The 22,610-nt window shown below is 37.9% G+C and overlaps 1 protein-coding gene across 2 annotated transcripts; it reads left to right on the plus strand.

The window, feature by feature from the left end:
• Positions 1 to 6,906: 6,906 nt before the first annotated feature.
• Lipf (lipase, gastric) lies at positions 6,907 to 22,472 on the plus strand. 2 transcript variants are annotated; one of them, NM_026334.3, is made up of 10 exons: positions 6,907 to 6,945; positions 10,170 to 10,282; positions 10,433 to 10,550; positions 11,173 to 11,371; positions 12,471 to 12,580; positions 14,372 to 14,508; positions 16,405 to 16,551; positions 18,682 to 18,753; positions 19,175 to 19,246; positions 22,127 to 22,472. In NM_026334.3, the coding sequence occupies exons 2-10, from the start codon at positions 10,181 to 10,183 to the stop codon at positions 22,355 to 22,357; spliced, it is 1,188 nt and encodes a 395-aa protein (NP_080610.1). In that variant the 5' UTR covers positions 6,907 to 6,945; positions 10,170 to 10,180; the 3' UTR covers positions 22,358 to 22,472. The 2 variants fall into 2 exon arrangements, with proteins under 2 accessions (NP_080610.1, XP_017173769.1); XM_017318280.1 differs by lacking the exon at positions 6,907 to 6,945 and having other exon boundaries at positions 10,148 to 10,282; positions 22,127 to 22,464.
• The last annotated feature ends 138 nt before the right edge of the window (positions 22,473 to 22,610 follow it).

Here is a 22,610-nt window from a genome sequence, read left to right on the forward strand (position 1 = left end):
AAGTGATGAAACAAATGGATCTGACAGATATCTACAGAACATTTTATCCTAAAACAAAAGGATATACCTTCTTCTCAGCACCTCATGGTACCTTCTCCAAAATTGACCACATAATAGGTCACAAAACAGGCCTCAACAGATTCAAAAATATTGAAATTGTCCCATGTATCCTATCAGATCACCATGCACTAAGGCTGATCTTCAATAACAAAAAAAATAACAGAAAGCCAACACTCACGTGGAAACTGAACAACACTCATCTCAATGATACCTTGGTCAAGGAAGGAATAAAGAAAGAAATTAAAGACTTTTTAGAGTTTAATGAAAATGAAGCCACAACATACCCAAACCTTTGGGACACAATGAAAGCATTTCTAAGAGGGAAACTCATAGCTCTGAGTGCCTCCATGAAGAAAGGGGAGAGAGCACATACTAGCAGCTTGACAACACATCTAAAAGCTCTAGAAAAAAAGGAAGCAAATTCACCCAAAAGGAGTAGACGGCAGGAAATAATCAAACTCAGGGGTGAAATCAACCAAGTGGAAACAAGAAGAACTATTCAAAGAATTAACCAAACGAGGAGCTGGTTCTTTGAGAAAATCAACAAGATAGATAAACCCTTAGCTAGACTCACTAGAGGGCACAGAGACAAAATCCTAATTAACAAAATCAGAAATGAAAAGGGAGACATAACAACAGATCCTGAAGAAATCCAAAACACCATCAGATCCTTCTACAAAAGGCTATACTCAACAAAACTGGAAAACCTGGACGAAATGGACAAATTTCTGGACATATACCAGGTACCAAAGTTGAATCAGGATCAAGTTGACCTTCTAAACAGTCCCATATCCCCTAAAGAAATAGAAGCAGTTATAAATAGTCTCCCAGCCAAAAAAGGCCAGGACCAGACAGGTTTAGTGCAGAGTTCTATCAGACCTTCAAAGAAGATCTAATTCCAGTTCTGCACAAACTTTTTCACAAGATAGAAGTAGAAAGTACTCTACCCAACTCATTTTATGAAGCCACTATTACTCTGATACCTAAACCACAGAAAGATCCAACAAAGATAGAGAACTTCAGACCAATTTCTCTTATGAATATCGATGCAAAAATCCTCAATAAAATTCTCGCTAACCGAATCCAAGAACACATTAAAGCAATCATCCATCCTGACCAAGTAGGTTTTATTCCAGGGATGCAGGGATGGTTTAACATACGAAAATCCATCAATGTAATCCACTATATAAACAAACTCAAAGACAAAAACCACATGATCATCTCGTTAGATGCAGAAAAAGCATTTGACAAGATCCAACACCCATTCATGATAAAAGTTCTGGAAAGATCAGGAATTCAAGGCCCATACCTAAACATGATAAAAGCAATCTACAGCAAACCAGGAGCCAACATCAAAGTAAATGGAGAGAAGCTGGAAGCAATCCCACTAAAACCAGGGACTAGACAAGGCTGCCCACTTTCTCCCTACCTTTTCAACATAGTACTTGAAGTATTAGCCAGAGCAATTCGACAACAAAAGGAGATCAAGGGGATACAAATCGGAAAGGAGGAAGTCAAAATATCACTTTTTGCAGATGATATGATAGTATATATGAGTGACCCTAAAAATTCCACCAGAGAACTCCTAAACCTGATAAACAGCTTCAATGAAGTAGCTGGATATAAAATTAACTCAAACAAGTCAATGGCCTTTCTCTACACAAAGAATAAACAGGCTGAGAAAGAAATTAGGGAAACAACACCCTTCTCAATAGTCACAAATAATATAAAATATCTCGGAGTGACTCTAACTAAGGAAGTGAAAGATCTGTATGATAAAAACTTCAAGTCTCTGAAGAAAGAAATTAAAGAAGATCTCAGAAGATGGAAAGATCTCCCATGCTCAGGGATTGGCAGGATCAACATTGTAAAAATGGCTATCTTGCCAAAAGCAATCTACACATTCAATGCAATCCCCATCAAAATTCCAACTCAATTCTTCAACGAATTAGAAAGAGCAATCTGCAAATTCATCTGGAATAACAAAAAACCTAGGATAGCAGAAAGTCTTCTCAAGGATAAAAGTACCTCTGGTGTAATCACCATGCCTGACCTAAAGCTTTACTATAGAGCAGTTGTTATAAAAACTGCATGGTACTGGTATAGAGACAGACAAGTAGACCAATGGAATAGAATTGAAGACCCAGAAATGAACCCACACACCTATGGTTACTTGATCTTCGACAAGGGAGCTAAAACCATCCAGTGGAAGAAAGACAGCATTTTCAACAAATGGTGCTGGCACAACTGGTTGTTATCATGTAGAAGAATGCGAATCAATTCATACTTATCTCCTTGTACTAAGGTCGAATCTAAATGGATCAAAGAATTTCACATAAAACCAGAGACACTGAAACTTATAGAGGAGAAAGTAGGGAAAAGCCTTGAAGATATGGGCACAGGGGAAAAATTCCTGAACAGAACAGCAATGGCTTGTGCTGTAAGATCGAGAATTGGCAAATGGGACCTAATGAAACTCCAAAGTTTCTGCAAGGCAAAAGACACCGTCAATAAGACAAAGAGACCACCAACAGATTGGGAAAGGATCTTTACCTATCCTAAATCAGATAGGGGACTAATATCCAACATATATAAAGAACTCAAGAAGGTGGACTTCAGAAAATCAAATAACCCCATTAAAAAATGGGGCTCAGAACTGAACAAAGAATTCTCACCTGAGGAATACCGAATGGCAGAGAAGCACCTGAAAAAATGTTCAACATCCTTAATCATCAGGGAAATGCAAATCAAAACAACCCTGAGATTCCACCTCACACCAGTCAGAATGTCTAAGATCAAAAATTCAGGTGACAGCAGATGCTGGCGAGGATGTGGAGAAAGAGGAACACTCCTCCATTGTTGGTGGGATTGCAGGCTTGTACAACCACTCTGGAAATCCGTCTGGCGGTTCCTCAGAAAATTGGACATAGTACTACCGGAGGATCCAGCAATACCTCTCCTGGGCATATATCCAGAAGATGCCCCAACTGGTAAGAAAGACACATGCTCCACTATGTTCATAGCAGCCTTATTTATAATAGCCAGAAGCTGGAAAGAACCCAGATGCCCCTCAATAGAGGAATGGATACAGAAAATGTGGTACATCTACACAATGGAGTACTACTCAGCTATTAAAAAGAATGAGTTTATGAAATTCCTAGCCAAATGGATGGACCTGGAGGGCATCATCCTGAGTGAGGTAACACATTCACAAAGGAACTCACACAATATGTACTCACTGATAAGTGGATATTAGCCCAAAACCTAGGATACCCAATATATAAGATACAATTTCCTAAACACATGAAACTCAAGAGAAATGAAGACTGAAGTGTGGACACTATACCCCTCCTTAGAAGTGGGAACAAAACACCCTTGGAAGGAGTTACAGAGACAAAGTTTGGAGCTGAGATGAAAGGATGGACCATGTAGAGACTGCCTTTTCCAGGGATCCACCCCATAATCAGCATCCAAACGCTGACACCATTGCATACACTAGCAAGATTTTATCGAAAGGACCCAGATGTAGCTGTCTCTTGTGAGACTATGCCGGGGCCTAGCAAACACAGAAGTGGATGCCCACAGTCAGCTAATGGATGGATCACAGGGCTCCCAATGGAGGAGCTAGAGAAAGTACCCAAGGAGCTAAAGGGATCTGCAACCCTATAGGTGGATCAACATTATGAACTAACCAGTACCCCGGAGCTCTTGACTCTAGCTGCATATGTATCAAAGGATGGCCTAGTCGGCCATCACCAGAAAGAGAGGCCCATTGGACACACAAACTTTATATGCCCCAGAACAGGGGAACGCCAGGGCCAAAAAGCGGGAGTGGGCGGGTAGGGGAGTGGGGGTGGGTGGGTGGGTATGGGGGACTTTTGGTATAGCATTGGAAATGTAAATGAGCTAAATACCTAATAAAAAATGGAAAGAAAAAAAAAAGATTCTTAACCCACCCATATATTGTAATTAGGATGATTACAAGAGTAATAAAAGTTAAAAACAAAAAAAACAAAAAAAACAAAAAAAAAAAAAAAAAAAGAACACATGCTCCACTATGTTCATAGCAGCCTTGTTTATAATAGCCAGAAGCTGGAAAGAACCCAGATGCCCCTCAACAGAGGAATGGATACAGAAAATGTGGTACATTTACACAATGGAGTACTACTCAGCTATTAAAAAAATGAATTTATGAAATTCCTAGGCAAATGGATGGACCTGGAGGTTATCATCCGGAGTGAAGTAACCCAATCACAAAGGAACTCGCACAATATGTACTCACTGATAAGTGGATATTAGCCCAGAAACTTAGGATACCCAAGATATAAGATACAACTTGCCAAACGCATGAAATTCAAGAAGAACGAAGACCAAAGTGTGGACACTTTACCCTTTCTTAGAAATGGGAACAAAACACCCGTGGAAGGAGTTATAGAGACAAAATTTGGAAGTGTGACGAAAGGATGGACCATCTAGTGATTGCCATATGCAGGGATCCATCCCATAATCAGCTTCCAAATGCTGACACCATTGCATACACTAGCAAGATTTTGCTGAAAGGACCCAGATATAGCTCTCTCTTGTGAGACTATGCTGGGGCCTAGCAAACACAGAAGTGGATGCTCACAGTCAGCTATTGGATGGATCACAGGGCCCCCAATGGAGGAGCTAGAGACAGTACTCAAGGAGCTAAAGGGATCTGCAACCCTATAGGTGGAACAACATTATGAACTAACCAGTACCCTGGAGCTCTTAACTCTAGCTGCATATGTATCAAAAGATGGCCTAGTCGGCCATCACTGCAAAGAGAGGCCCATTGGACTTGCAAACTTTATATGCCCTAGTACAGGGGAACGCCAGGGCCAAAAAGTGGGAGTGGGTGGGTAGGGGATTGGGGGCGTGGGTATGGGGGACCTTTGGGATAGCTTTGAAAATGTAAACGAGGAAAATACCTAATAATAAAAAAATAAAATTAAATTAAATTACAAAAAGGTACATAGTTTCAATCTAGTAGTAAAATAATATGAAAAAAAGAAATAATAATGAATAAACAAAATGCAGTTTTTGAACTTCAAGAGTGGAGGGGTGATGTATGTATGTGTCTGTGTGTGTCTGTGTGTGAGTATATATCTGTCTTTGTGTCTATATGTTATTCTATATGCATATGTCTGTGTGTCTGTCTGTGTATGTGTTCGTGTCCATGTCTGTGTCTGTATCTGTGTGTGTTCATGTTTATGTCTGTGTTTGTGAGTGTGTATCTGTCTGTGAGTCTGTATGTCTTTTTGTCTGTGTGTGTCTGTGTGTGTGTCTGTCTATGTGTGTCTGTATATATGTGTCTGTGTATCTGTCTATGTGTGTCTGTGGATGTGTGTCTGTCTCTCTTCTTGTGTGTGTATGTGTGTGTCCAAGTGAAGAGCCATAATAACCTATCATATAGTAAGTCCACAAAAACAGATAAGTACAAAGTCTCACAAGAATGTAGGAATAGATTTCTAGCCCAATATTTAATAAATAACACTGTATGGATGGTCTTTCTGTAAACTTAAACCCAATGTGAATTCAGGGGAAAAAAGTAGAGGAAAGAGAATATGAGCACAGTGAGCTAAGAGAGCATCATGTTGTGAACTGGAAACTGAACCTGCCTAAGTAGAGTGTGTGACTACATTAATTACTGCCAGAGAATCAGATTTAAGGTATGCATTGAAAAGTGGGAACATGCTTGCTGTTCAGCTGCAGGCTTCATAAAGATAATGGATCTTTTAACAACTTATTGAATTCGTATGTTTTTCCCCCAAAACTCTTAGACCAAAATCCTCTTCAGTTACAGTGAAAGACCAAAAGAACACACCATATTTTCTTTTAGTTTTTATTTAAGAAAATGAGTGAAGAAACATAGTCAATCAGCTTACTATTTGCTGGTGGACTGAATTCAAATCATCTTAGAACAATAAAGCTTTTCATTTCCAACTTGTTCTTTATAATGAAGTATCATCTTTGCCTTTACAAATTTAGTGGCTGTCAATGACAACCAGGGCACAAGAGAAGCAGAACCTTAGCATGTGTTAATATATAAACACACTTAGTATTTGATAATTCCCAATGTTGCGTTTTACTTTTATATTCATTTTACTTCTAGTTACTTGACTCGTGGAGCTTTGAAAAGCAGTAGATTATGGATTAACTTTTTTCCCTGACAATAATTACTTCTTCACTATTTCTGGTATATGTTTAAGTATTGTTATAAAAATATGGATGCTAACAATAATTTACATTGTTCAAACTCTAACCAGGAAATTTCATAAAGACTACATGGCATGATTCAATTGTTCTTAACAATCAAGGGCCGAGTTTCATATATTAGTTGCAGGGCAAAAGACAAGGACCAAAGACTCATGATAAATCTTCAACTTGGCACAGAAAAATTGGCATATCTAACATCCGATCAGAGTAGCCAGTGGTGGGTTTAAGAAAAAAAAATAACAAAAGATCAAGTCTTTTACTACCACAAGCCATTTAATCTAAGACCAGTTACTAAATCATTTGCATTGTAAGTCATGCTCAATGGCTTTTATATGCTTAAATTTTCAGTTATCATTTTTATTGTTTCCTAAATTACTTCTAATCAATGATCCTTTGAACAATGTTTGCATTTGTTAAAGGTTAAAGTTGAGGAGCCAATGCCAAGTGCAGTCATCTGAAATATTTGATTTTAGGTTTGTGCTTTAATATTGGATGATGTCCAGATATGAAGGACCTAAGATAGTTTGATTAATAAGAGAGTGAATGATCATTTCTGGGCATTGTTAAGATTTGGTATATAAGGAGCAACTGTCCATTAGCTAAAGTAGGCAACCAGAGAAGCAGAATCCTGTTTCTGAAGGCACTGTAAGTACATTTGATGACAAAATTAATTGAAATATTGGTCCTTTTTTCTTTTTTTATTTTATTTTTTAATCAATATATTTTTACACTCTATATTTTCTCCCCCCTTAATCCACCCTCCAACTGTTCCACATTCCATATCTCCTCCTCAACCCCTGTCTCCACATGGGTGTCCCTACCCCCCACCCCACCTGACTTCTAAACACCCTGGGGCCTCCAGTCTCTTGAGGCGTAAGTGCATCGTCTCTGAATGAACATAGACCCAGAAGTCCTCTATTGTATGTGTGTTGGGAGCCTCATATCAGCTGTTGTATGCTGCCAGTTTGGTGATCCAGTGTTTGAGAGATCTCAGAGGCCCAGATTAATTGAGACTGCTGGTCCTCTTACAAGATCGTGCTTGTCCTCAGCTTCTTTCAGCCTTCCCTAATTCAACAAAAGGGGTCAGCTGCTTCTGTCCATTGGTTGAGTGCAAATATCTGCATCTCTTTCAGCTGCTTGTTGGGTCTTTCGGTGGAGGGCAGTCATGATAGATCCCTGTTTGTGAGCATTCCATAGCCTCAGTAATAGTGACAGGCCTTGGGACCTTCCCTTGAGGATCCCACTTTGGGCCTATTGCTAGACCTTCTTTTTCACAGATTCCTCTTCATTTCCATCTTTACTTCAACTATCATGGATAAATGTGTCCATTTAACATATGTATTATCCTTCTAGAATTTGGCTAATATTTTTCTCTGTTGTGTGTAAATAAAATTCTTATTTACTGATAGGTGAATTTGTCTATTAATGTCATAAATACCTACTGTGAAGGTTTGTCTTTTCTTGTTATTGTTTTGAGAAACAATAGATCAGCCCTTTCATATTATAGAAATCAATATTATTGATATTGAGTAGCATAACATCATCCACCAATTGGTTTCGAATTCACAGTTATCAGTAACATTGCTAAGCAGGCTACTAATGTAGTTCTTCATATTAAAACTCAAGAAACAGAAGTTTGATTTGCATTATAAGATTCTTTGGAACAGTTGTCCCCAATTCATTTCTTATATATGCTGCTTAAGGCCATTCTAATAAAGCATTATGGTAGAGGGGAAGATAATCCTTAGAAACAACCAGTACAGTTTTGGCTTGGATGTTTTCTATATACTTGTTGGATCTTGTTTTGTTCATCTGCAAAGTAAAGAACATAATGCCAAGGATTTAATAAGGCTGTTTTAATTAAATATAGCAAACCAATAATACCTACTTACAGTAATAGCGATAATACTTATACTTACTTAATTATAATGTTTGTGTCATTGGAAAACATACCCTTTCTTTAAATTTTATTTTATTAGATATTTTCTTTATTTACATTTCAAATGCTATCCCGAAAGTTCCCTATACCCTCCCCCTGCCCTGCTCCCATTTGTTTGTCTAACTAATTTTGAAGAGATAATACCTTAGAAAAGAAAATTAAAAGAGCAACTCTTTCTTAAAATTATATCCCAGCATTATTCTAGGTGATGTCAGCTTTCTAATTCATATAATGATTTCTTTTTTTTCAAAAACTCTTTATTGAATGAATAATATAGACTATATTTTAAAAGACTTAAGTAAATACAAGGTCTGATCATGAAGCCATGTGACACTGGATAAGTCATTCTAAGTCTCTGGGTCTCCCTTCTCCCATACCTAAATTGAGGGTAAGACTTTCTCTGAACTTAGTGTCAACCATAATAAAAGAAGCAATAATGAATTAGCAGTGGTCAGTCCAAAGATACAGCTTATTGGGAGAAAGGGCTTCAGGGTCATGTTCTGGCTTCAAGGTTGCAGGGGAGAGATGTTACACAGAAACAATGCAGTATAAGGACATGAAAAGAGGGAGCCTTTAACAGAAACAATCCGCTAAATGGAAACATGATGGAGACATAAAGGGGAGAGATTTCTCTTTAAAGACTGAAGTGACACTTCATCAAAAGTAAAATGATCTTAGTGGGGGTGGGTGGCTATGGGGGACTTTTGGTATAGCATTGGAAATGTAAATGAGCTAAATACCTAATAAAAAATGGAAAAGAAAAAGAAAGTAAAATGAGAGAGCTTGGAAGAGAAACAAAGAGCAACCATGACAGGAATGGCAGGGAAGCCAGAGCTGCCTCACAGGGAGCAGTCTTTAGGGTACTCCCCAAGCAAAGACCCCTGAGAAATCTCTGTGCCAATCCCTAGAACAAAGGGAAAATCTGGCTTCTTTAAGTCTCAGGGTAAGGGGAGTTTTATATCATATGATTTGGTTCAACACGGTTGACAAGACAGAGAACAGCTAATAGTTATAAACTGACTGCTATTATCTTAGCAAGATGATATTTCTATTTATTTCAGGTCATATGTGCCACAGAGCACATATGAATGTCAGAGAACAGCTTTGGAAGTTGGTTCTGAGGATCGAATGCAGGTCATCAGGCTTGCTTTTAACTACTAAGCCACCAATCCAGTTCCATGATGATAGCTTTAAATGCACATTAAGTTAAAATTGATTGAAGGTCATCAGATGCCCACTTAACCTTCAGTCTAAATCTGTGCTCACAAAGCAAGTTTGATTCAAGTCTTAAACATACAGAATACTAAACTTATGCTTCGCCTAATAGACAGAAGATTGTTCGCTGGTTAAAACTCCAACTGTAAGGCTGGAAACCTGAGTTGAAAATGATTTTCAAAAGAAAGAATCAGGACTTAGTATATGGTTCAGTTGGTAAAGTACTTGCCATCCATGGTTAAGGACCTAAGTTCCATTCCCAGACCAAGTAAAATAACTTCTACTTGGGTATTGTAATATGTGCTGGTAATCATGGAGATAGGGGTCTAAGACAGGTAGATCCCTGGGGCTCTCTGACCAATGTCCCAGCCTATTCAGCAAACTCCAGTAAAAAAACACTGACTCTGAAGGCATAACAGCTGAGGTTATCATCTTCCCTGCTACATATACCTATTTGAAAGCTCATTCACACTTATGTGTATGCACACACACATTCGCAAATACATATGCCCACACAAACCTACAAATGATCACATATGCACACCAACAGAGAAAACATTTTAAACAGTAAAATTAATTTGCCTATTTGTTACTCTGGTTTGTTGCTCAGCAGAATGTAATCAAGGTCATTCATCTCTGTACTTCTCTCAGAAGTAAAATCACCCCAAACTCTGAATGTTATAGAACCATAACGCAGCTTATCCCTTTGTTTCAGGGCACTACAAGATGTGGCTGCTATTAGTAACAAGTGTGCTATCTGCATTTGGAGGTGCACATGGCCTATTTGGAAAACTGGGTCCCAAAAACCCTGAAGCAAACATGAATGTTGTGAGTTACTGACGAGTATTACTGGGATTAGCATCATGATGGGTCTAAACTTCTAATGAACAACTAAAATTCATTAAAAATATCTGTTAGAAGCATTTTAAAACTAATACTTAAAAGGTTTTTTTTTTTCTTTCTAATTTTCCTCCTCAGAGTCAGATGATAACTTACTGGGGATATCCAAGTGAGGAATATGAAGTTGTTACTGAAGATGGCTACATTCTGGGGGTCTATAGAATTCCTTATGGGAAGAAAAATTCTGAGAATATCGGTATAAACTCCTTCCATCCCCTCATTTATCTCTCCTCCTTTTTACCTTCGTCCCTTTCCCTCACCCATCTCTCTACCCTCCCCAATCTTCTTTCCTCCCATTTCATTTCTGGCATATAATATAGTAAACACATTCAGTATGTACAATGGGAGATGAGGTTATAGCTCAGTAGTATATTTGCCTAGCATATGTAATGCCCTGTGTTAATAAATACAAATGCAATAAATGAAAATATAATGTATATACCAAAGATATCACTTAATAGTTAAAAGCCACTCATATAGGTCTTGGATTCAATCCTCAGTACCCACATGCTGACTGCTCACAACTATCAATTTCAGTTGAAGAAGATCAGATGTCCTCTTCTGGCTTCTGGGGGCTCCTGCACATATATGGTTCACATAAACACATACAGGCTTACATAAATACATATACAAAATTATAAATCTTTAAAAAGAAATAAAATGTACAATTTCATCAATTTTGGCACATGAGACACAATTGAGAAAAGGTAATTAAGATATCAAATACAGTGCCAACAAAGTGAACATATTACTTCTAACTACTGTTCTACCTACTATAAAGAATAAATTTATAACATTTGAATAATCTTTTTCCCTAGGCAAGAGACCTGTGGCATATTTGCAGCATGGTTTGATTGCATCAGCCACAAACTGGATTACAAATCTGCCAAACAACAGCCTGGCCTTCATTCTAGCAGATGCTGGCTATGATGTGTGGCTGGGGAACAGTCGAGGGAATACATGGTCCCGGAAAAATGTATACTATTCACCAGACTCAGTTGAATTCTGGGCTTTCAGGTAAAGAAGGAGAATAATTCAAAATGGACACACATTTGGGATCTACAAGCATGGCCATTCTCTTGCTCATCACATCCAACTACACTCTAGGCAGGAGATAAAGGAAACTGTATCATTTGTTTGAACACTTGAGTCTTCTATACACCTCAATCCAAGGGCAGTGTTTCCTTTATGTTTGCTGTGACCTCCATACCAAAGGTCAAGAGATGCCTAAAAATCCTTTTCCAAATAAAAGAACAACATAGCAAAAGTTAGGATTCAAGGCAATTCACTGTTCCGAGAAAGTTGCAAAGTCAATAGACTAGGGAGGTGTCAGAATTGGGGCAAAGGGGAACTTCATCAACATCAAAAGCCCAAATGTTAGGCACAGAAAATTTATCAAAGGAGCCCAACATCTTCTCATGCCCTAGTCTTGGAAATGACTGGGGAAGATTGTTGACGGAGAGGATCCAGCTGATCTTGCTAAGGCACGAGAGAGTTATGATGGTTCTGAAAGCTGGTAGCAAGCCTGTGTGTATCTGGTATCATGAGGAGGAGGTAGAGAGACCACAGTAGAACACTAGTATGTTGATAGGAACCAGATCTAGTGAGGTGTTGCAGTTCATTCTGTGCACAATTGAGAAATCACTAAATATTTTTCAACACGAGTTCTCATTTTTGTATCATTCTGGATTACTTGTGAAGAATGTACTACAGAGATGAGCCTCAAATAAAAAAGTCGAATGTAGAACACAAGTGCTTATTAAATCTGATAATATATTTCAAAAACAAAAATAATATCCACCCATAAGTACCTATCATGTTTATATTTAGATTATAGCCATTATATATGCTTGAAAAAATGATAACCTTTGCTTACAAGCAACTACCCCAAAGACACGTGGCATTTGGGTTTATATATAACTGGCAATAATTAAAGTGCCTAGTTTTCTATTCCTCAAGTAAAAATAGATGTTTCTTTATACATATGCTTTTCTTGGCTTAGATTCAGTTTGTTTGTGAATGTGGGCCTAAGAACCAGGTTGAGGGTAAAGGGCTTGAGTTTTAGAAACTATAAAAAGAAAATATATTTTGTTTAATTCATTTTTTTTTCTTACAGCTTTGATGAAATGGCTAAATATGACCTTCCAGCCACCATAGACTTCATTGTACAGAAAACTGGACAAGAGAAGATACACTATGTTGGTCACTCTCAGGGCACCACTATCGGTAAGTAAAGCACTGAGACTGAGCAGTTCCTATGTCTCCATCAAGTACCATTGCCACTGCTGTGCAACTTTACAAAATGCCATGGCCATTACAATCCAGTGATATAAATACAATGGATCCTCCTACCCCAGAGATGGATAAATCAAACAGTAGAATAAACAACTCAACCAAGTGGCATCAACTCCATCCAAAGGCCAATAGAGTGGCTCAGATACCAGTCCAGGCCAACCAGCTTTCAAGGGGGCATGTTCTAGTCTCCCAGTTGAATTTGTTCCCTTTGCTCCACTATTTCTGATGAAAACCAGATCATTTTCCCAAATAATATACCAAAGAAGATAAATTAAAATCTCTTATTGTAATATCATTTAGATTGGGGGAGATAGGAAGAAAAGAAATGAGTTAAAAGTAACATGGAGTTCACCAAACCATGACAATGCTATGGAAAATATAACTGATTGGAGATTTTAAGGAGTCTCAGAGGGCTTTAAAGCCATTTTAAACAGACAACGTCTGTAAAAACCCTCTGAGTAAGCATGTAGAAGATTAATGTGCATCTTTGCCAGACTGGTGTTCTAGAGAGGGAAAACAGTGAGTATAAAGAATTCTAAGATAGGGAAACGTGGTCAGGGAACAGCGATGATGCTGTTCGCTGTGGGGATGAGTCAGAGCAAGAGATTCTGCATGTATGCAAATGAGATACCTCTAACAAACTTTACTAAAATGTTGGATCTATGGTATATGAAGCAAAAATGGGAGTAGAGACAATGCTGTTTGTGTCTTGGGCTCTTGGAATAATGAAGATTGCTTTATCCAAAGTGAGGAAGGGCGGGCTATAAGAAAAGCTGCTATGTAAGGACATTAGAAACTCAGTTTGGAAACATTGTAAGTCATCTATTGAAGATGCAGGTAAAGATGTCAAGTAGTCAGTCGTAAACAGTATGAAGTTCAAGGAAGTGTACTAGACTGAAACTACTCAACAGGATGCATCAGTCAATGAGACTGCAGTTAATATTCTAAGGAGTCAGCTAAGACAGCCAAGACGTGAGGTGTTGAGACAAGCTTACAATATTCCTGTATTTAGAAAATGAGCATTCTGTGATAGAGCAAACAAATTCAGAGGTAGTAATAGTGATGTATAAGGGCAGCTAGAATTTTGGAATTCAAAGACAGGAAGTATTTACTAGTGTTTGAAAAGCCAAGTGAAATTCAGTCTCAGAAGTAATTGTTGGAATTGCCTAGAAGTCATAGGCCTCTTTGTTGTTGCTGTTGGTGGTGGATTTTTGAAACAAGGCTGGCCTGTGTATCTCAGGCTGACGTCAGACTCCAGATCCTCTTGACTCTTCCTCCAGAGTACCGATATCAGCCTGTAACTGTGCTTGGCTACAAGGGGCTCTCGTGACATTAGCTTTCAATGACACATATTTAATATAACTTAGTGTTGTGTCTGTAACCTGAGGCTATAAAACCACTGCATTGAGATGCAGTGCAATGGTTTCCTTGACACTTACTGAAGTGAGTAAAGTTGCTTGCCCTGACAGTGAATTTCTCCACTCTGCTTCCCTCTTAAGTTACCTTATGACTGAACATATCAATTCTTTTTCCACTAATGAATATCTTTACATGCTATCACTGTGCTTTTACATATCTCAAAAAAAAAAACATTGTGCCAACTTTGCAGTGTGCCTAAGGTGGCCTCTCTAGCAAGTCCAAGATAATCTCACACTCATTTCTAAAAGCAGAAAAATCACACACATAAACACATCTTTTCACTGATGGTCTGTTCTATTTCAGGTTTTATTGCCTTTTCTACCAATCCTGCTCTGGCTAAAAAAATCAAGAGGTTTTATGCATTAGCTCCAGTTGCTACTGTGAAGTATACAGAAAGTCCCTTTAAAAAGATTTCACTTATTCCTAAGTTTCTTCTCAAGGTATGTGACTAAGACACACAATTGCTATTAAACTTCAGATTGATCAACGTAAACAAATGTACCTTACATATTCATATCCTCAAACTAAATCGTACATGTCTATATTATCTCTCTCAGAACATTAACACGTGTGGATCCCCTCTTGCCTCTGAAATTCCCATTTATTCCTTTGGTTTAGGTTAGCTTGCAATGGGTTGTCAATGTCACTAAATGTTTGGCTTTTTCAAGGATGTTTCACTGGCCAAGCAGTCCACACACTTATGTCAAGGTAACAGGGAATGGAGTGTTAAAAGCAGAGAAAAATAGTCAAATAAGAATTCCAGGCAGAGACAGAGGGATATTGATGGCTTCTGTTACAACCCGTCCACCACCCACCCACCAGACAAAAGGAAGAAATAGAGAGAGAGAGAGAGAAAGAGAGAGAGAGAGAGAGAGGGAGACAGAGAGAGAGAGAGAGAGAGAGAGAGAGAGAGAGAGAGAGAGAGAGAGAGAGGAGAGAGAGAGAGAGAGGAAAGAAGAGGAAAGAAAAGAAAAGAAAAAAGAAAAAAGAAAAGAAAAAAGAAAAAAGAAAGAAAAAAAAAGGAGAAACAGCCCAGACAGGAAACTATTGAATAGAGTCTTTTAAAATTATAAAGAGTCTGAAGTATAAGCTCTTCACAGTCGATGGCAGGGGTGTGGAGTAGTACAAAGGACTCAGTTTACTTTAAGGGGCTGGCCACTGAGAGTTTGATCATGTCTTAATTAATATATATGAACAACACAAGTTGGAGTTGGTAGGATTTTTTGGTTTTCGTGTTTGGTTCTTATTGTTGTTTTTGTTTGTTTGCTCTGTTTTGTTGTTGGTTTGTTTTTATTTTTGTTAGTTTTGGGTTTGGGGTCTTGGGTTTTTATTTTTGGTGCTGGTTTGGTTTGGTTTGGTTTATTTTGTTTGAGGGGGAGAATGAACCTGGGAGAATGGGAAGTGAGTGAGATCCAGCAGCATTGTGTGAAATTTCTGAATATTTAATGAATATTGTGTTGATTGGGGGAAAAAGGAAACTTGGAAGAAGGGGGGAAAGGAAAAGGAATAAGGAAATGGTAAAAAGTAAAGAAAGCAATGACTGAGCACAGTAAATACTATGACTTCCATTTCAGTGCTCTTGGGCTGCCTTAGAGTTCTTGTTCTAAGAAATGGAAATTTCATAGGACAGTTGTGTGGATTTCAATCAACCATAATATTTAGACCTTATTGAACACACAAGGAAATGAATTGACAGCATTAATGGTCAAATGTTTAATGCCCAACTTCTATTGCACTCAAGCCAACCCATGCAGACATGCCTGCACACTTGCACAATCTCCTTTAGAAGAGCAGTTTAAACTGAGGTTCTAAGTACAGTAATCCTGTCTTTACCTTTTGTATTGTCTTCTCCATTTACCTGCACTCTAAATTAGCATGCTCGTCTAAAGCCATAGACACTGGCCACAGCCAAACATATTTGTTTGACTTTTATGCAAAACCTAAAGCATTAAGTTGACTGTGACCTTTTTTTGCTGCTCTGAGCCTCTCACTTCCCACTTATGGTGAGATTTTCAGATAGCAAGAGCAGAGGAATTAAAAGAAGGAGGCATTTAGACATTGCATCACAGACATGGATCAGAACTGAAGATATAACCTAGTCCTTATTAGCCCAAAACACTGATATTTCCTAGCCACGTTTCCTTGGTTATAGAACTGATAAAGCAAAAAGACCCAGTGCTCAACACAATTGAGGAAATTCTCTAAAGATTTTCCTAGCAGTATTCCCCGAGGCCTAAGGAAAAATACAAGCATGCTCACACCTGCATGAGTTGCTTCGGCAATGAAGTGGGCTTTCTGCTGTGTTGCTGTGTTCTGATGATACTTTTATTTTTCAGGTGATATTTGGTAACAAAATGTTCATGCCCCACAACTACTTAGATCAATTTCTTGGTACGGAAGTGTGCTCACGGGAGCTGCTAGATCTTCTCTGCAGCAACGCTTTATTCATCTTCTGTGGATTTGACAAGAAAAACTTAAATGTGGTATGTATGCATTGTGGTCTCCATTCATGAGACTTCCCCAAACACCATTGTGTTATCATCAGTCCTTAAAAATGATAATTCAGGAGAACTAAGACTCAGTTCACAACTGTGCCCAGAGCATTGTGACAGATCCCAGAGAAATTACAAGCCACTGCTCATTCCAATTTTATCTCCTGCTCTCATTCAAAAATATGATTGGCCTGTGACCACCTAAATGCCCAGCATGGTATTAACATTCTGTGACAGAAGGGAATGAACTTTATTGGGAAGGCTCTTCTGAGGAACAATGCATACTCATCAAATAATATTGTAAATTATTTTAATCCTGCTGGACATTCCCATTAATTTTGTAAAACAAACTTTAGAGAGACAGTGTAAGAACTTGTCCATATCTTAATCTGCATTTATACTCTCTGAGTTGGAGTTTTAAGACCTGTATGAGAAAGTTCAATATCAGAACATCCTTAAACATATGGATTCATGTCAGCCTAATTTAACTCCTACCTTTGGAACTGATTTAAGCTCCTGTATTTGTGTCCTCACACGCAAAATATACTATTGGAAAGTTCAAATCATCTAAGATATTTAGTACAAATAGATCAGAACATTAACCACATGGCATGTGACCATGGTATGTGTGTGTGTGTATGTGTGCATACAATTATATATACATATAATATATAACTAATATATACACACATATATATGTATACATATATACATATATGTATATTTGTGTATATATGTATACATGTATATATAGATATATAGATATATATACACACATACACACACATGCATACATACTATTATATATAGACATACATCTGTTGCTTTGTCTTTTCTTTTTTTTTCTTTTTGTAGTACTATGGGTGGAACCTAAGAATTTTAGGACCATGCTCTACCACCAAAATATATTGTCAATATGTTTTAAATAACTTTTTATTGTGAGACAGGGTCTTGTTAAATTGCCCAGTTACTTAATTTAAAGCCAATGAAGGGCTTTAACCAGGGATTTCATGATTCAGTCTCCCAAGTAGCTGGAATTATAGAGCTATATTTCTAATCCTTACTCTCATTTATACATTTACACATTTAAAGTCCTAAACAAATGAATTCTATTGTTAAGATGTTTAGCATTCTATTGTTTAAAATTGTATACTAACTCCTGTGCTCATTGGGAACATAGTAGTGAAATCACAGTGCCGCTTCCTATGGTGACCAGTCAGGTTCAGTTGTCCTTCTCAGTGCTGATGAGCCACTCTATAGCTGGATAAATGCATCAACATTTGTTTATATCTGTCCTTTAGGTTCCACTTATGCTGGTAAGGGCCCTTCTTCTTTTTAATTTGAGGCTGTTTCTCATTATGCATGAGGACTGCAGCAGAGCGGCTTGTCCTTATTACACCAATAAACAGATTGGTTTTATTTTGTATCAATGAGAGTTTTCAGAGAAAGAAAAGAGATGCAGAGAATAAAAAAGATTAGAGCATGTCTTCTGCATGCTGCTTACCTGAAGGGAGAAGTTAGCCCCTTTTATAACAGTCAGTTCATTTGACTTTGTCACACTCTACTCAATTTACATGCACAACCTGGGAAGAGAACTTCAGAATGCTAAATGTTCTGAGCGGGTAATCTAGGAACCAGATAGAATACTATAGCTAAAGATAAGCAGTTGTTATCATATAGAAGTACATACCTGTCTCTATATATAGTTATTCAATATATATTAAAATTATGCAACATGATCAATCTGTGTATAATATTTAATCTCTTGAATGCTAGCATTAAATAGAAAGTTGAGAATTTAGCTTCCAAAGCTAGGTAAAACTAGCTTCAGACTGCTTGTCACTGATTAGTGTGAACCTGATATTTGTCTAAACCTCTTCGAGCTTTAAACTCTACTTTGAAAAACGATGGAGTTAATAAGCCATCCACATTGCTGATCATGGTTAAAAATACATGGTGTGCTTTGTAGATTCTGGGGTGGCATTTAACTGCACTATTCATCCTTCCATTGACGGTTACCCTGAAACACGGGATTGATATCAGAAAACATGGCCCCACTTGTTTTTCAGAAACCAAATATGTCTAAGCATGTGTATATATGTGTGTGTGTTTGATTTCCAGAGTCGCTTTGATGTGTATCTAGGGCATAATCCAGCAGGAACATCTACTCAAGACCTTTTCCACTGGGCACAGGTATCATTGTTTCAATGTTGTTAGCATTCATCTTGTGGCAATGAACTTTTGTGTTTAACCTAAAGCACATAATTAAGATGTTCCTCTAAAGCAATGCTTCTATATATGCCAACCTACGAAAATAACCATTAATCCATGTACATAAAAATCTTATGAGAACATGTGATTTGAGTAACAAAGGAATACTTATTTTAATGATTCGCTGTGTAAAACAAAATATTTAAAACAAACACTATATTTTTACTCACATATGTCCTAGATGGCTAGTTATTATTTCAAATGAGAAAGTATTTTTCAATAATTATAAAAATTCAAAATGAGCTAGTTGGAGAATATTAAATTGCTTTTGTGTAGTTATGAGTATATTTAGCTAATTAATTTTAATTAACTTACTTAATTTATACCTCTAAATTTTCATTAGCTTGCTAAATCTGGGAAGCTTCAAGCCTATAACTGGGGAAGTCCATTACAGAACATGTTACACTACAATCAGGTATGTTTCTTGAGATTAAAATTGCTTGCAATGTTTAATTAATTAATTTATTATTTTAAACTCCAGATTTTATTCCCCTCCCAGTCCACTCTCTGACTGTTCCACATCCCCTCCCCTACCCCTCTAAACCTCTAAATAAGAGACTGAGTCTCCAGTCTCTTGAGGGTTAGGTGCATCCTCTCTGACTAAACCCAGACCCTGCAGTCCTCTGCTGTATGTTGGAGGCCTCATATCAGTTGGCTGAAATTGTTCACAATTTAAGCAACAAAGAAGTTTGGAAAGACAAGTAACACGATTGGGTATTCATTTTTCAAACTAATGCTGGTGTTCAGTTTCTCCACTACTATGCTCTGAAAATATACCCGCAGAATAATCCTGGGTCCCACGTGAAGACTTTCTGTAGATTAGCAGTACATCTTCTTTACACAGCCCTAGTGGATAACCCAGTCTCCACCCAACACTCTGTTCTCTTCTCTCTGACGTGCAACTGACTGAAACAAGTCACCACTTATATCCATGCATGAGATTAAGCAGTTTTCTCATATACCACCCTCTTCATTTGGATATGTAGATACATGACTTCATGGGAACACATTTTGATGTGGGTGTGTTCTCAGGTCAAAGTTATAAATATTTCTGAGCATGAAGGTGCCTTGTGGTCCTCACATTTGGTATGGTACGGATAACTCAGACCCTGGAGTTGATCCAATTGGTGGTCAATACCAATTTACACAATAATTCATGGACTAGAAAATTGTTGACAGGCTATAAAAAGATAATATCTGTAACCATATGCTCAGGGAAAACTCTTGGGTTGTCACTGACTAGTTGTGAGTAAGGCGGGTACCTTATAGTAGTTTGTGACTCACTCTTTCTATTAAACAGCCCCTAATTTTCTTCCAATTAGTCACCGAATAATCCTGATTTTCCTTAGTCCCCCTGACTCAAATCTTAGAAGGATATGTTTTCAGACAAGACAAGATTCTTCGTATAGAGAAAAGCCTCACATCAAATTTTACTAATTTGATGTCTCTAAGGGCCTTTTTCAGAATTCTATAATCAACTCGCAAGTTATAGAATTGCTTTGAATTTTCTTTTCTGTTGGGCTTTCATTCTGGTAATGAAAGTAATAAATCATAGATATCCTGAGTACCAATAATCAAGTCTACCCTTCTTCCAGCCAAGTGAATAACACTTCTAATTGTCATTGAAATCAGTGAGGTTAATTAAACAGGCAGAGATAACATCTTGGAAGCTGTTTGTTATGTTAGTAAAATAAAGTGTATTTATTATAGATATTCTTCACACTTTAACTCATGTGTGAGGGGATGTAAGAAAAAGCATAAATTACTGGGATAAAAATTTAATAAATGTTTTGTACTGTAAGTTGGCTCTATCACAAAGAATAAAGACACAAACTTTAAGGCTATTAGATTAATATCCTTGAAGTAATAATCTCTTGAACAAACGTACCTAACTAAATTCTGTCTAGATTATGGGAATCAAGGAGGTGACTCTCTTGTTCTATTTTCTGCTTTTTGAAGCTTTATAAACCCTATGTGTTAATAGGGGTTTCCTAAAATTAGAAAACTATGCCAATGCTTTTTCTCAGAATTTGAAGCAATATTTAGGAAAATTACATAAGCGTACACAGATCCAGATCTAGCTTCTTATCTGAAGTACTGTCCTGGTCGCTAACCGCGCCATGGACAGTTGGTTTGTGCAGTCCAGAGAATGATTTATAAAAGCTGCGCCTTCATGTTTGAGTAAATGAGTTGACTAATGATATTGCAAGAAAATTTAAAAAGAGTAAATAGCAAAGTGCAGATAGAGAAAATCAGGAGAAAGAAAGCAAAACATTATCAAATCAGGTACCCAAAACGTGCAGCAGTATGTGTGAGGCAGGTTGATTGTGAAGCAAATCATCAGAAACTGATTGGAGACAGCCTATTGAGACAGCCAGCTGGAACTCTACATCAAGAGTCCTTGTAGAGTAAAGCGGCCCCTCCTTGGGTGAGAGGTTGAAGTGAAAGAGTGAGATGTGAGCACCAGACAGACAGCATTATCAAATCAAGCACTTAAAACATCCCATAGAAATGCCTGTGAAAGCTCTACTCAAAGAGCCATGCTCAGGTTCCCAACTGAGAAATATCCAGGCAAAGCAGCTGCTCTATGAGGTGAAACAGCATATAAAATTTTACCAATACAATGCACATTGTGGAAATCAATACAAAGACAAAACAAATGGCTCAGAACCCAGATTATTGGAGGAGATCAGAGTGGTATAGACAATCTGCCCTGGTCAGGATCTAGTCAAAACCTAGCCAAGGAGATAGATCAGTGGGTAATGAGTTTGCTATGTAAGTTCCGTCTACTGTAACACCAGAGTGCTCTATTAGGATATGGGAGGTAGAGACAGAACCACCAAAAGCTTGTTGGCCAACTAACCTGGCATATCCACCATTGAAAGAGAGAGACCCTGTCTGATAGATAGCAAGGACCAACAAGAAGGCTGTGCTCTGCCTGCCACGTACACATAGTAGTTTGCATGTGCCCATCCCATCCACACACAAGAATCTAGTCAAATTTCCTTCCTTCACCTAAACTGCAACCTAGCTTAGAACCAACAATATTGACATCACCTGTGAATGTGTGTTCCCTGACTTTCCTCCCAGACCTGCTGAGTCAGACTGCATTTTAATGGAGTCCTAGGTTAGAGATTGGGCACTGGCCCAAACCATGCTGTGTTCACTTTGCTCTATGGGTAAGGGTGTCTTTGTTGACGTGATCATTAGACTTTATTTAGAGCTGGTGCCTGACCAACACTGGTTCAGAAGTGTGGTTGCCTAAACTCCACTTCTTTCACCTCTCATGTTTTAGAAAACGCCTCCCTACTATGATGTGTCAGCCATGACCGTGCCAATTGCAGTGTGGAACGGTGGCCATGACATCCTGGCTGATCCCCAAGATGTCGCAATGCTGCTTCCCAAACTCCCCAACCTTCTGTACCATAAGGAGATTCTTCCCTACAATCACCTGGACTTCATCTGGGCGATGGATGCGCCTCAAGAGGTTTACAATGAGATAGTTACCATGATGGCAGAAGACTAACAGAATTATCTACATTCATTCCAGAACCCTTCCTCCTTTCATACACAGTTTTAAATAAATGTAATACATGTTATTGTAATTTTGGCTTTAGAAATATATTGGCATCAACAAAGTTCTCATGTGTCATTTGAATTTTTTTTAATTTAAAGAAATTCAATATTTTTATTTGGAAACTTATATTAGAAACACTGAGAGAATACATTTCTGAGGCAAGTTGAAATTCCTCTTCGGATCATCTCAAAAGTGTTTTCTA

Source organism: Mus musculus, chromosome 19 (genome assembly GCF_000001635.26).
Source record: "Mus musculus strain C57BL/6J chromosome 19, GRCm38.p6 C57BL/6J".
In the NCBI taxonomy this organism is placed as follows: domain Eukaryota; kingdom Metazoa; phylum Chordata; class Mammalia; order Rodentia; family Muridae; genus Mus; species Mus musculus.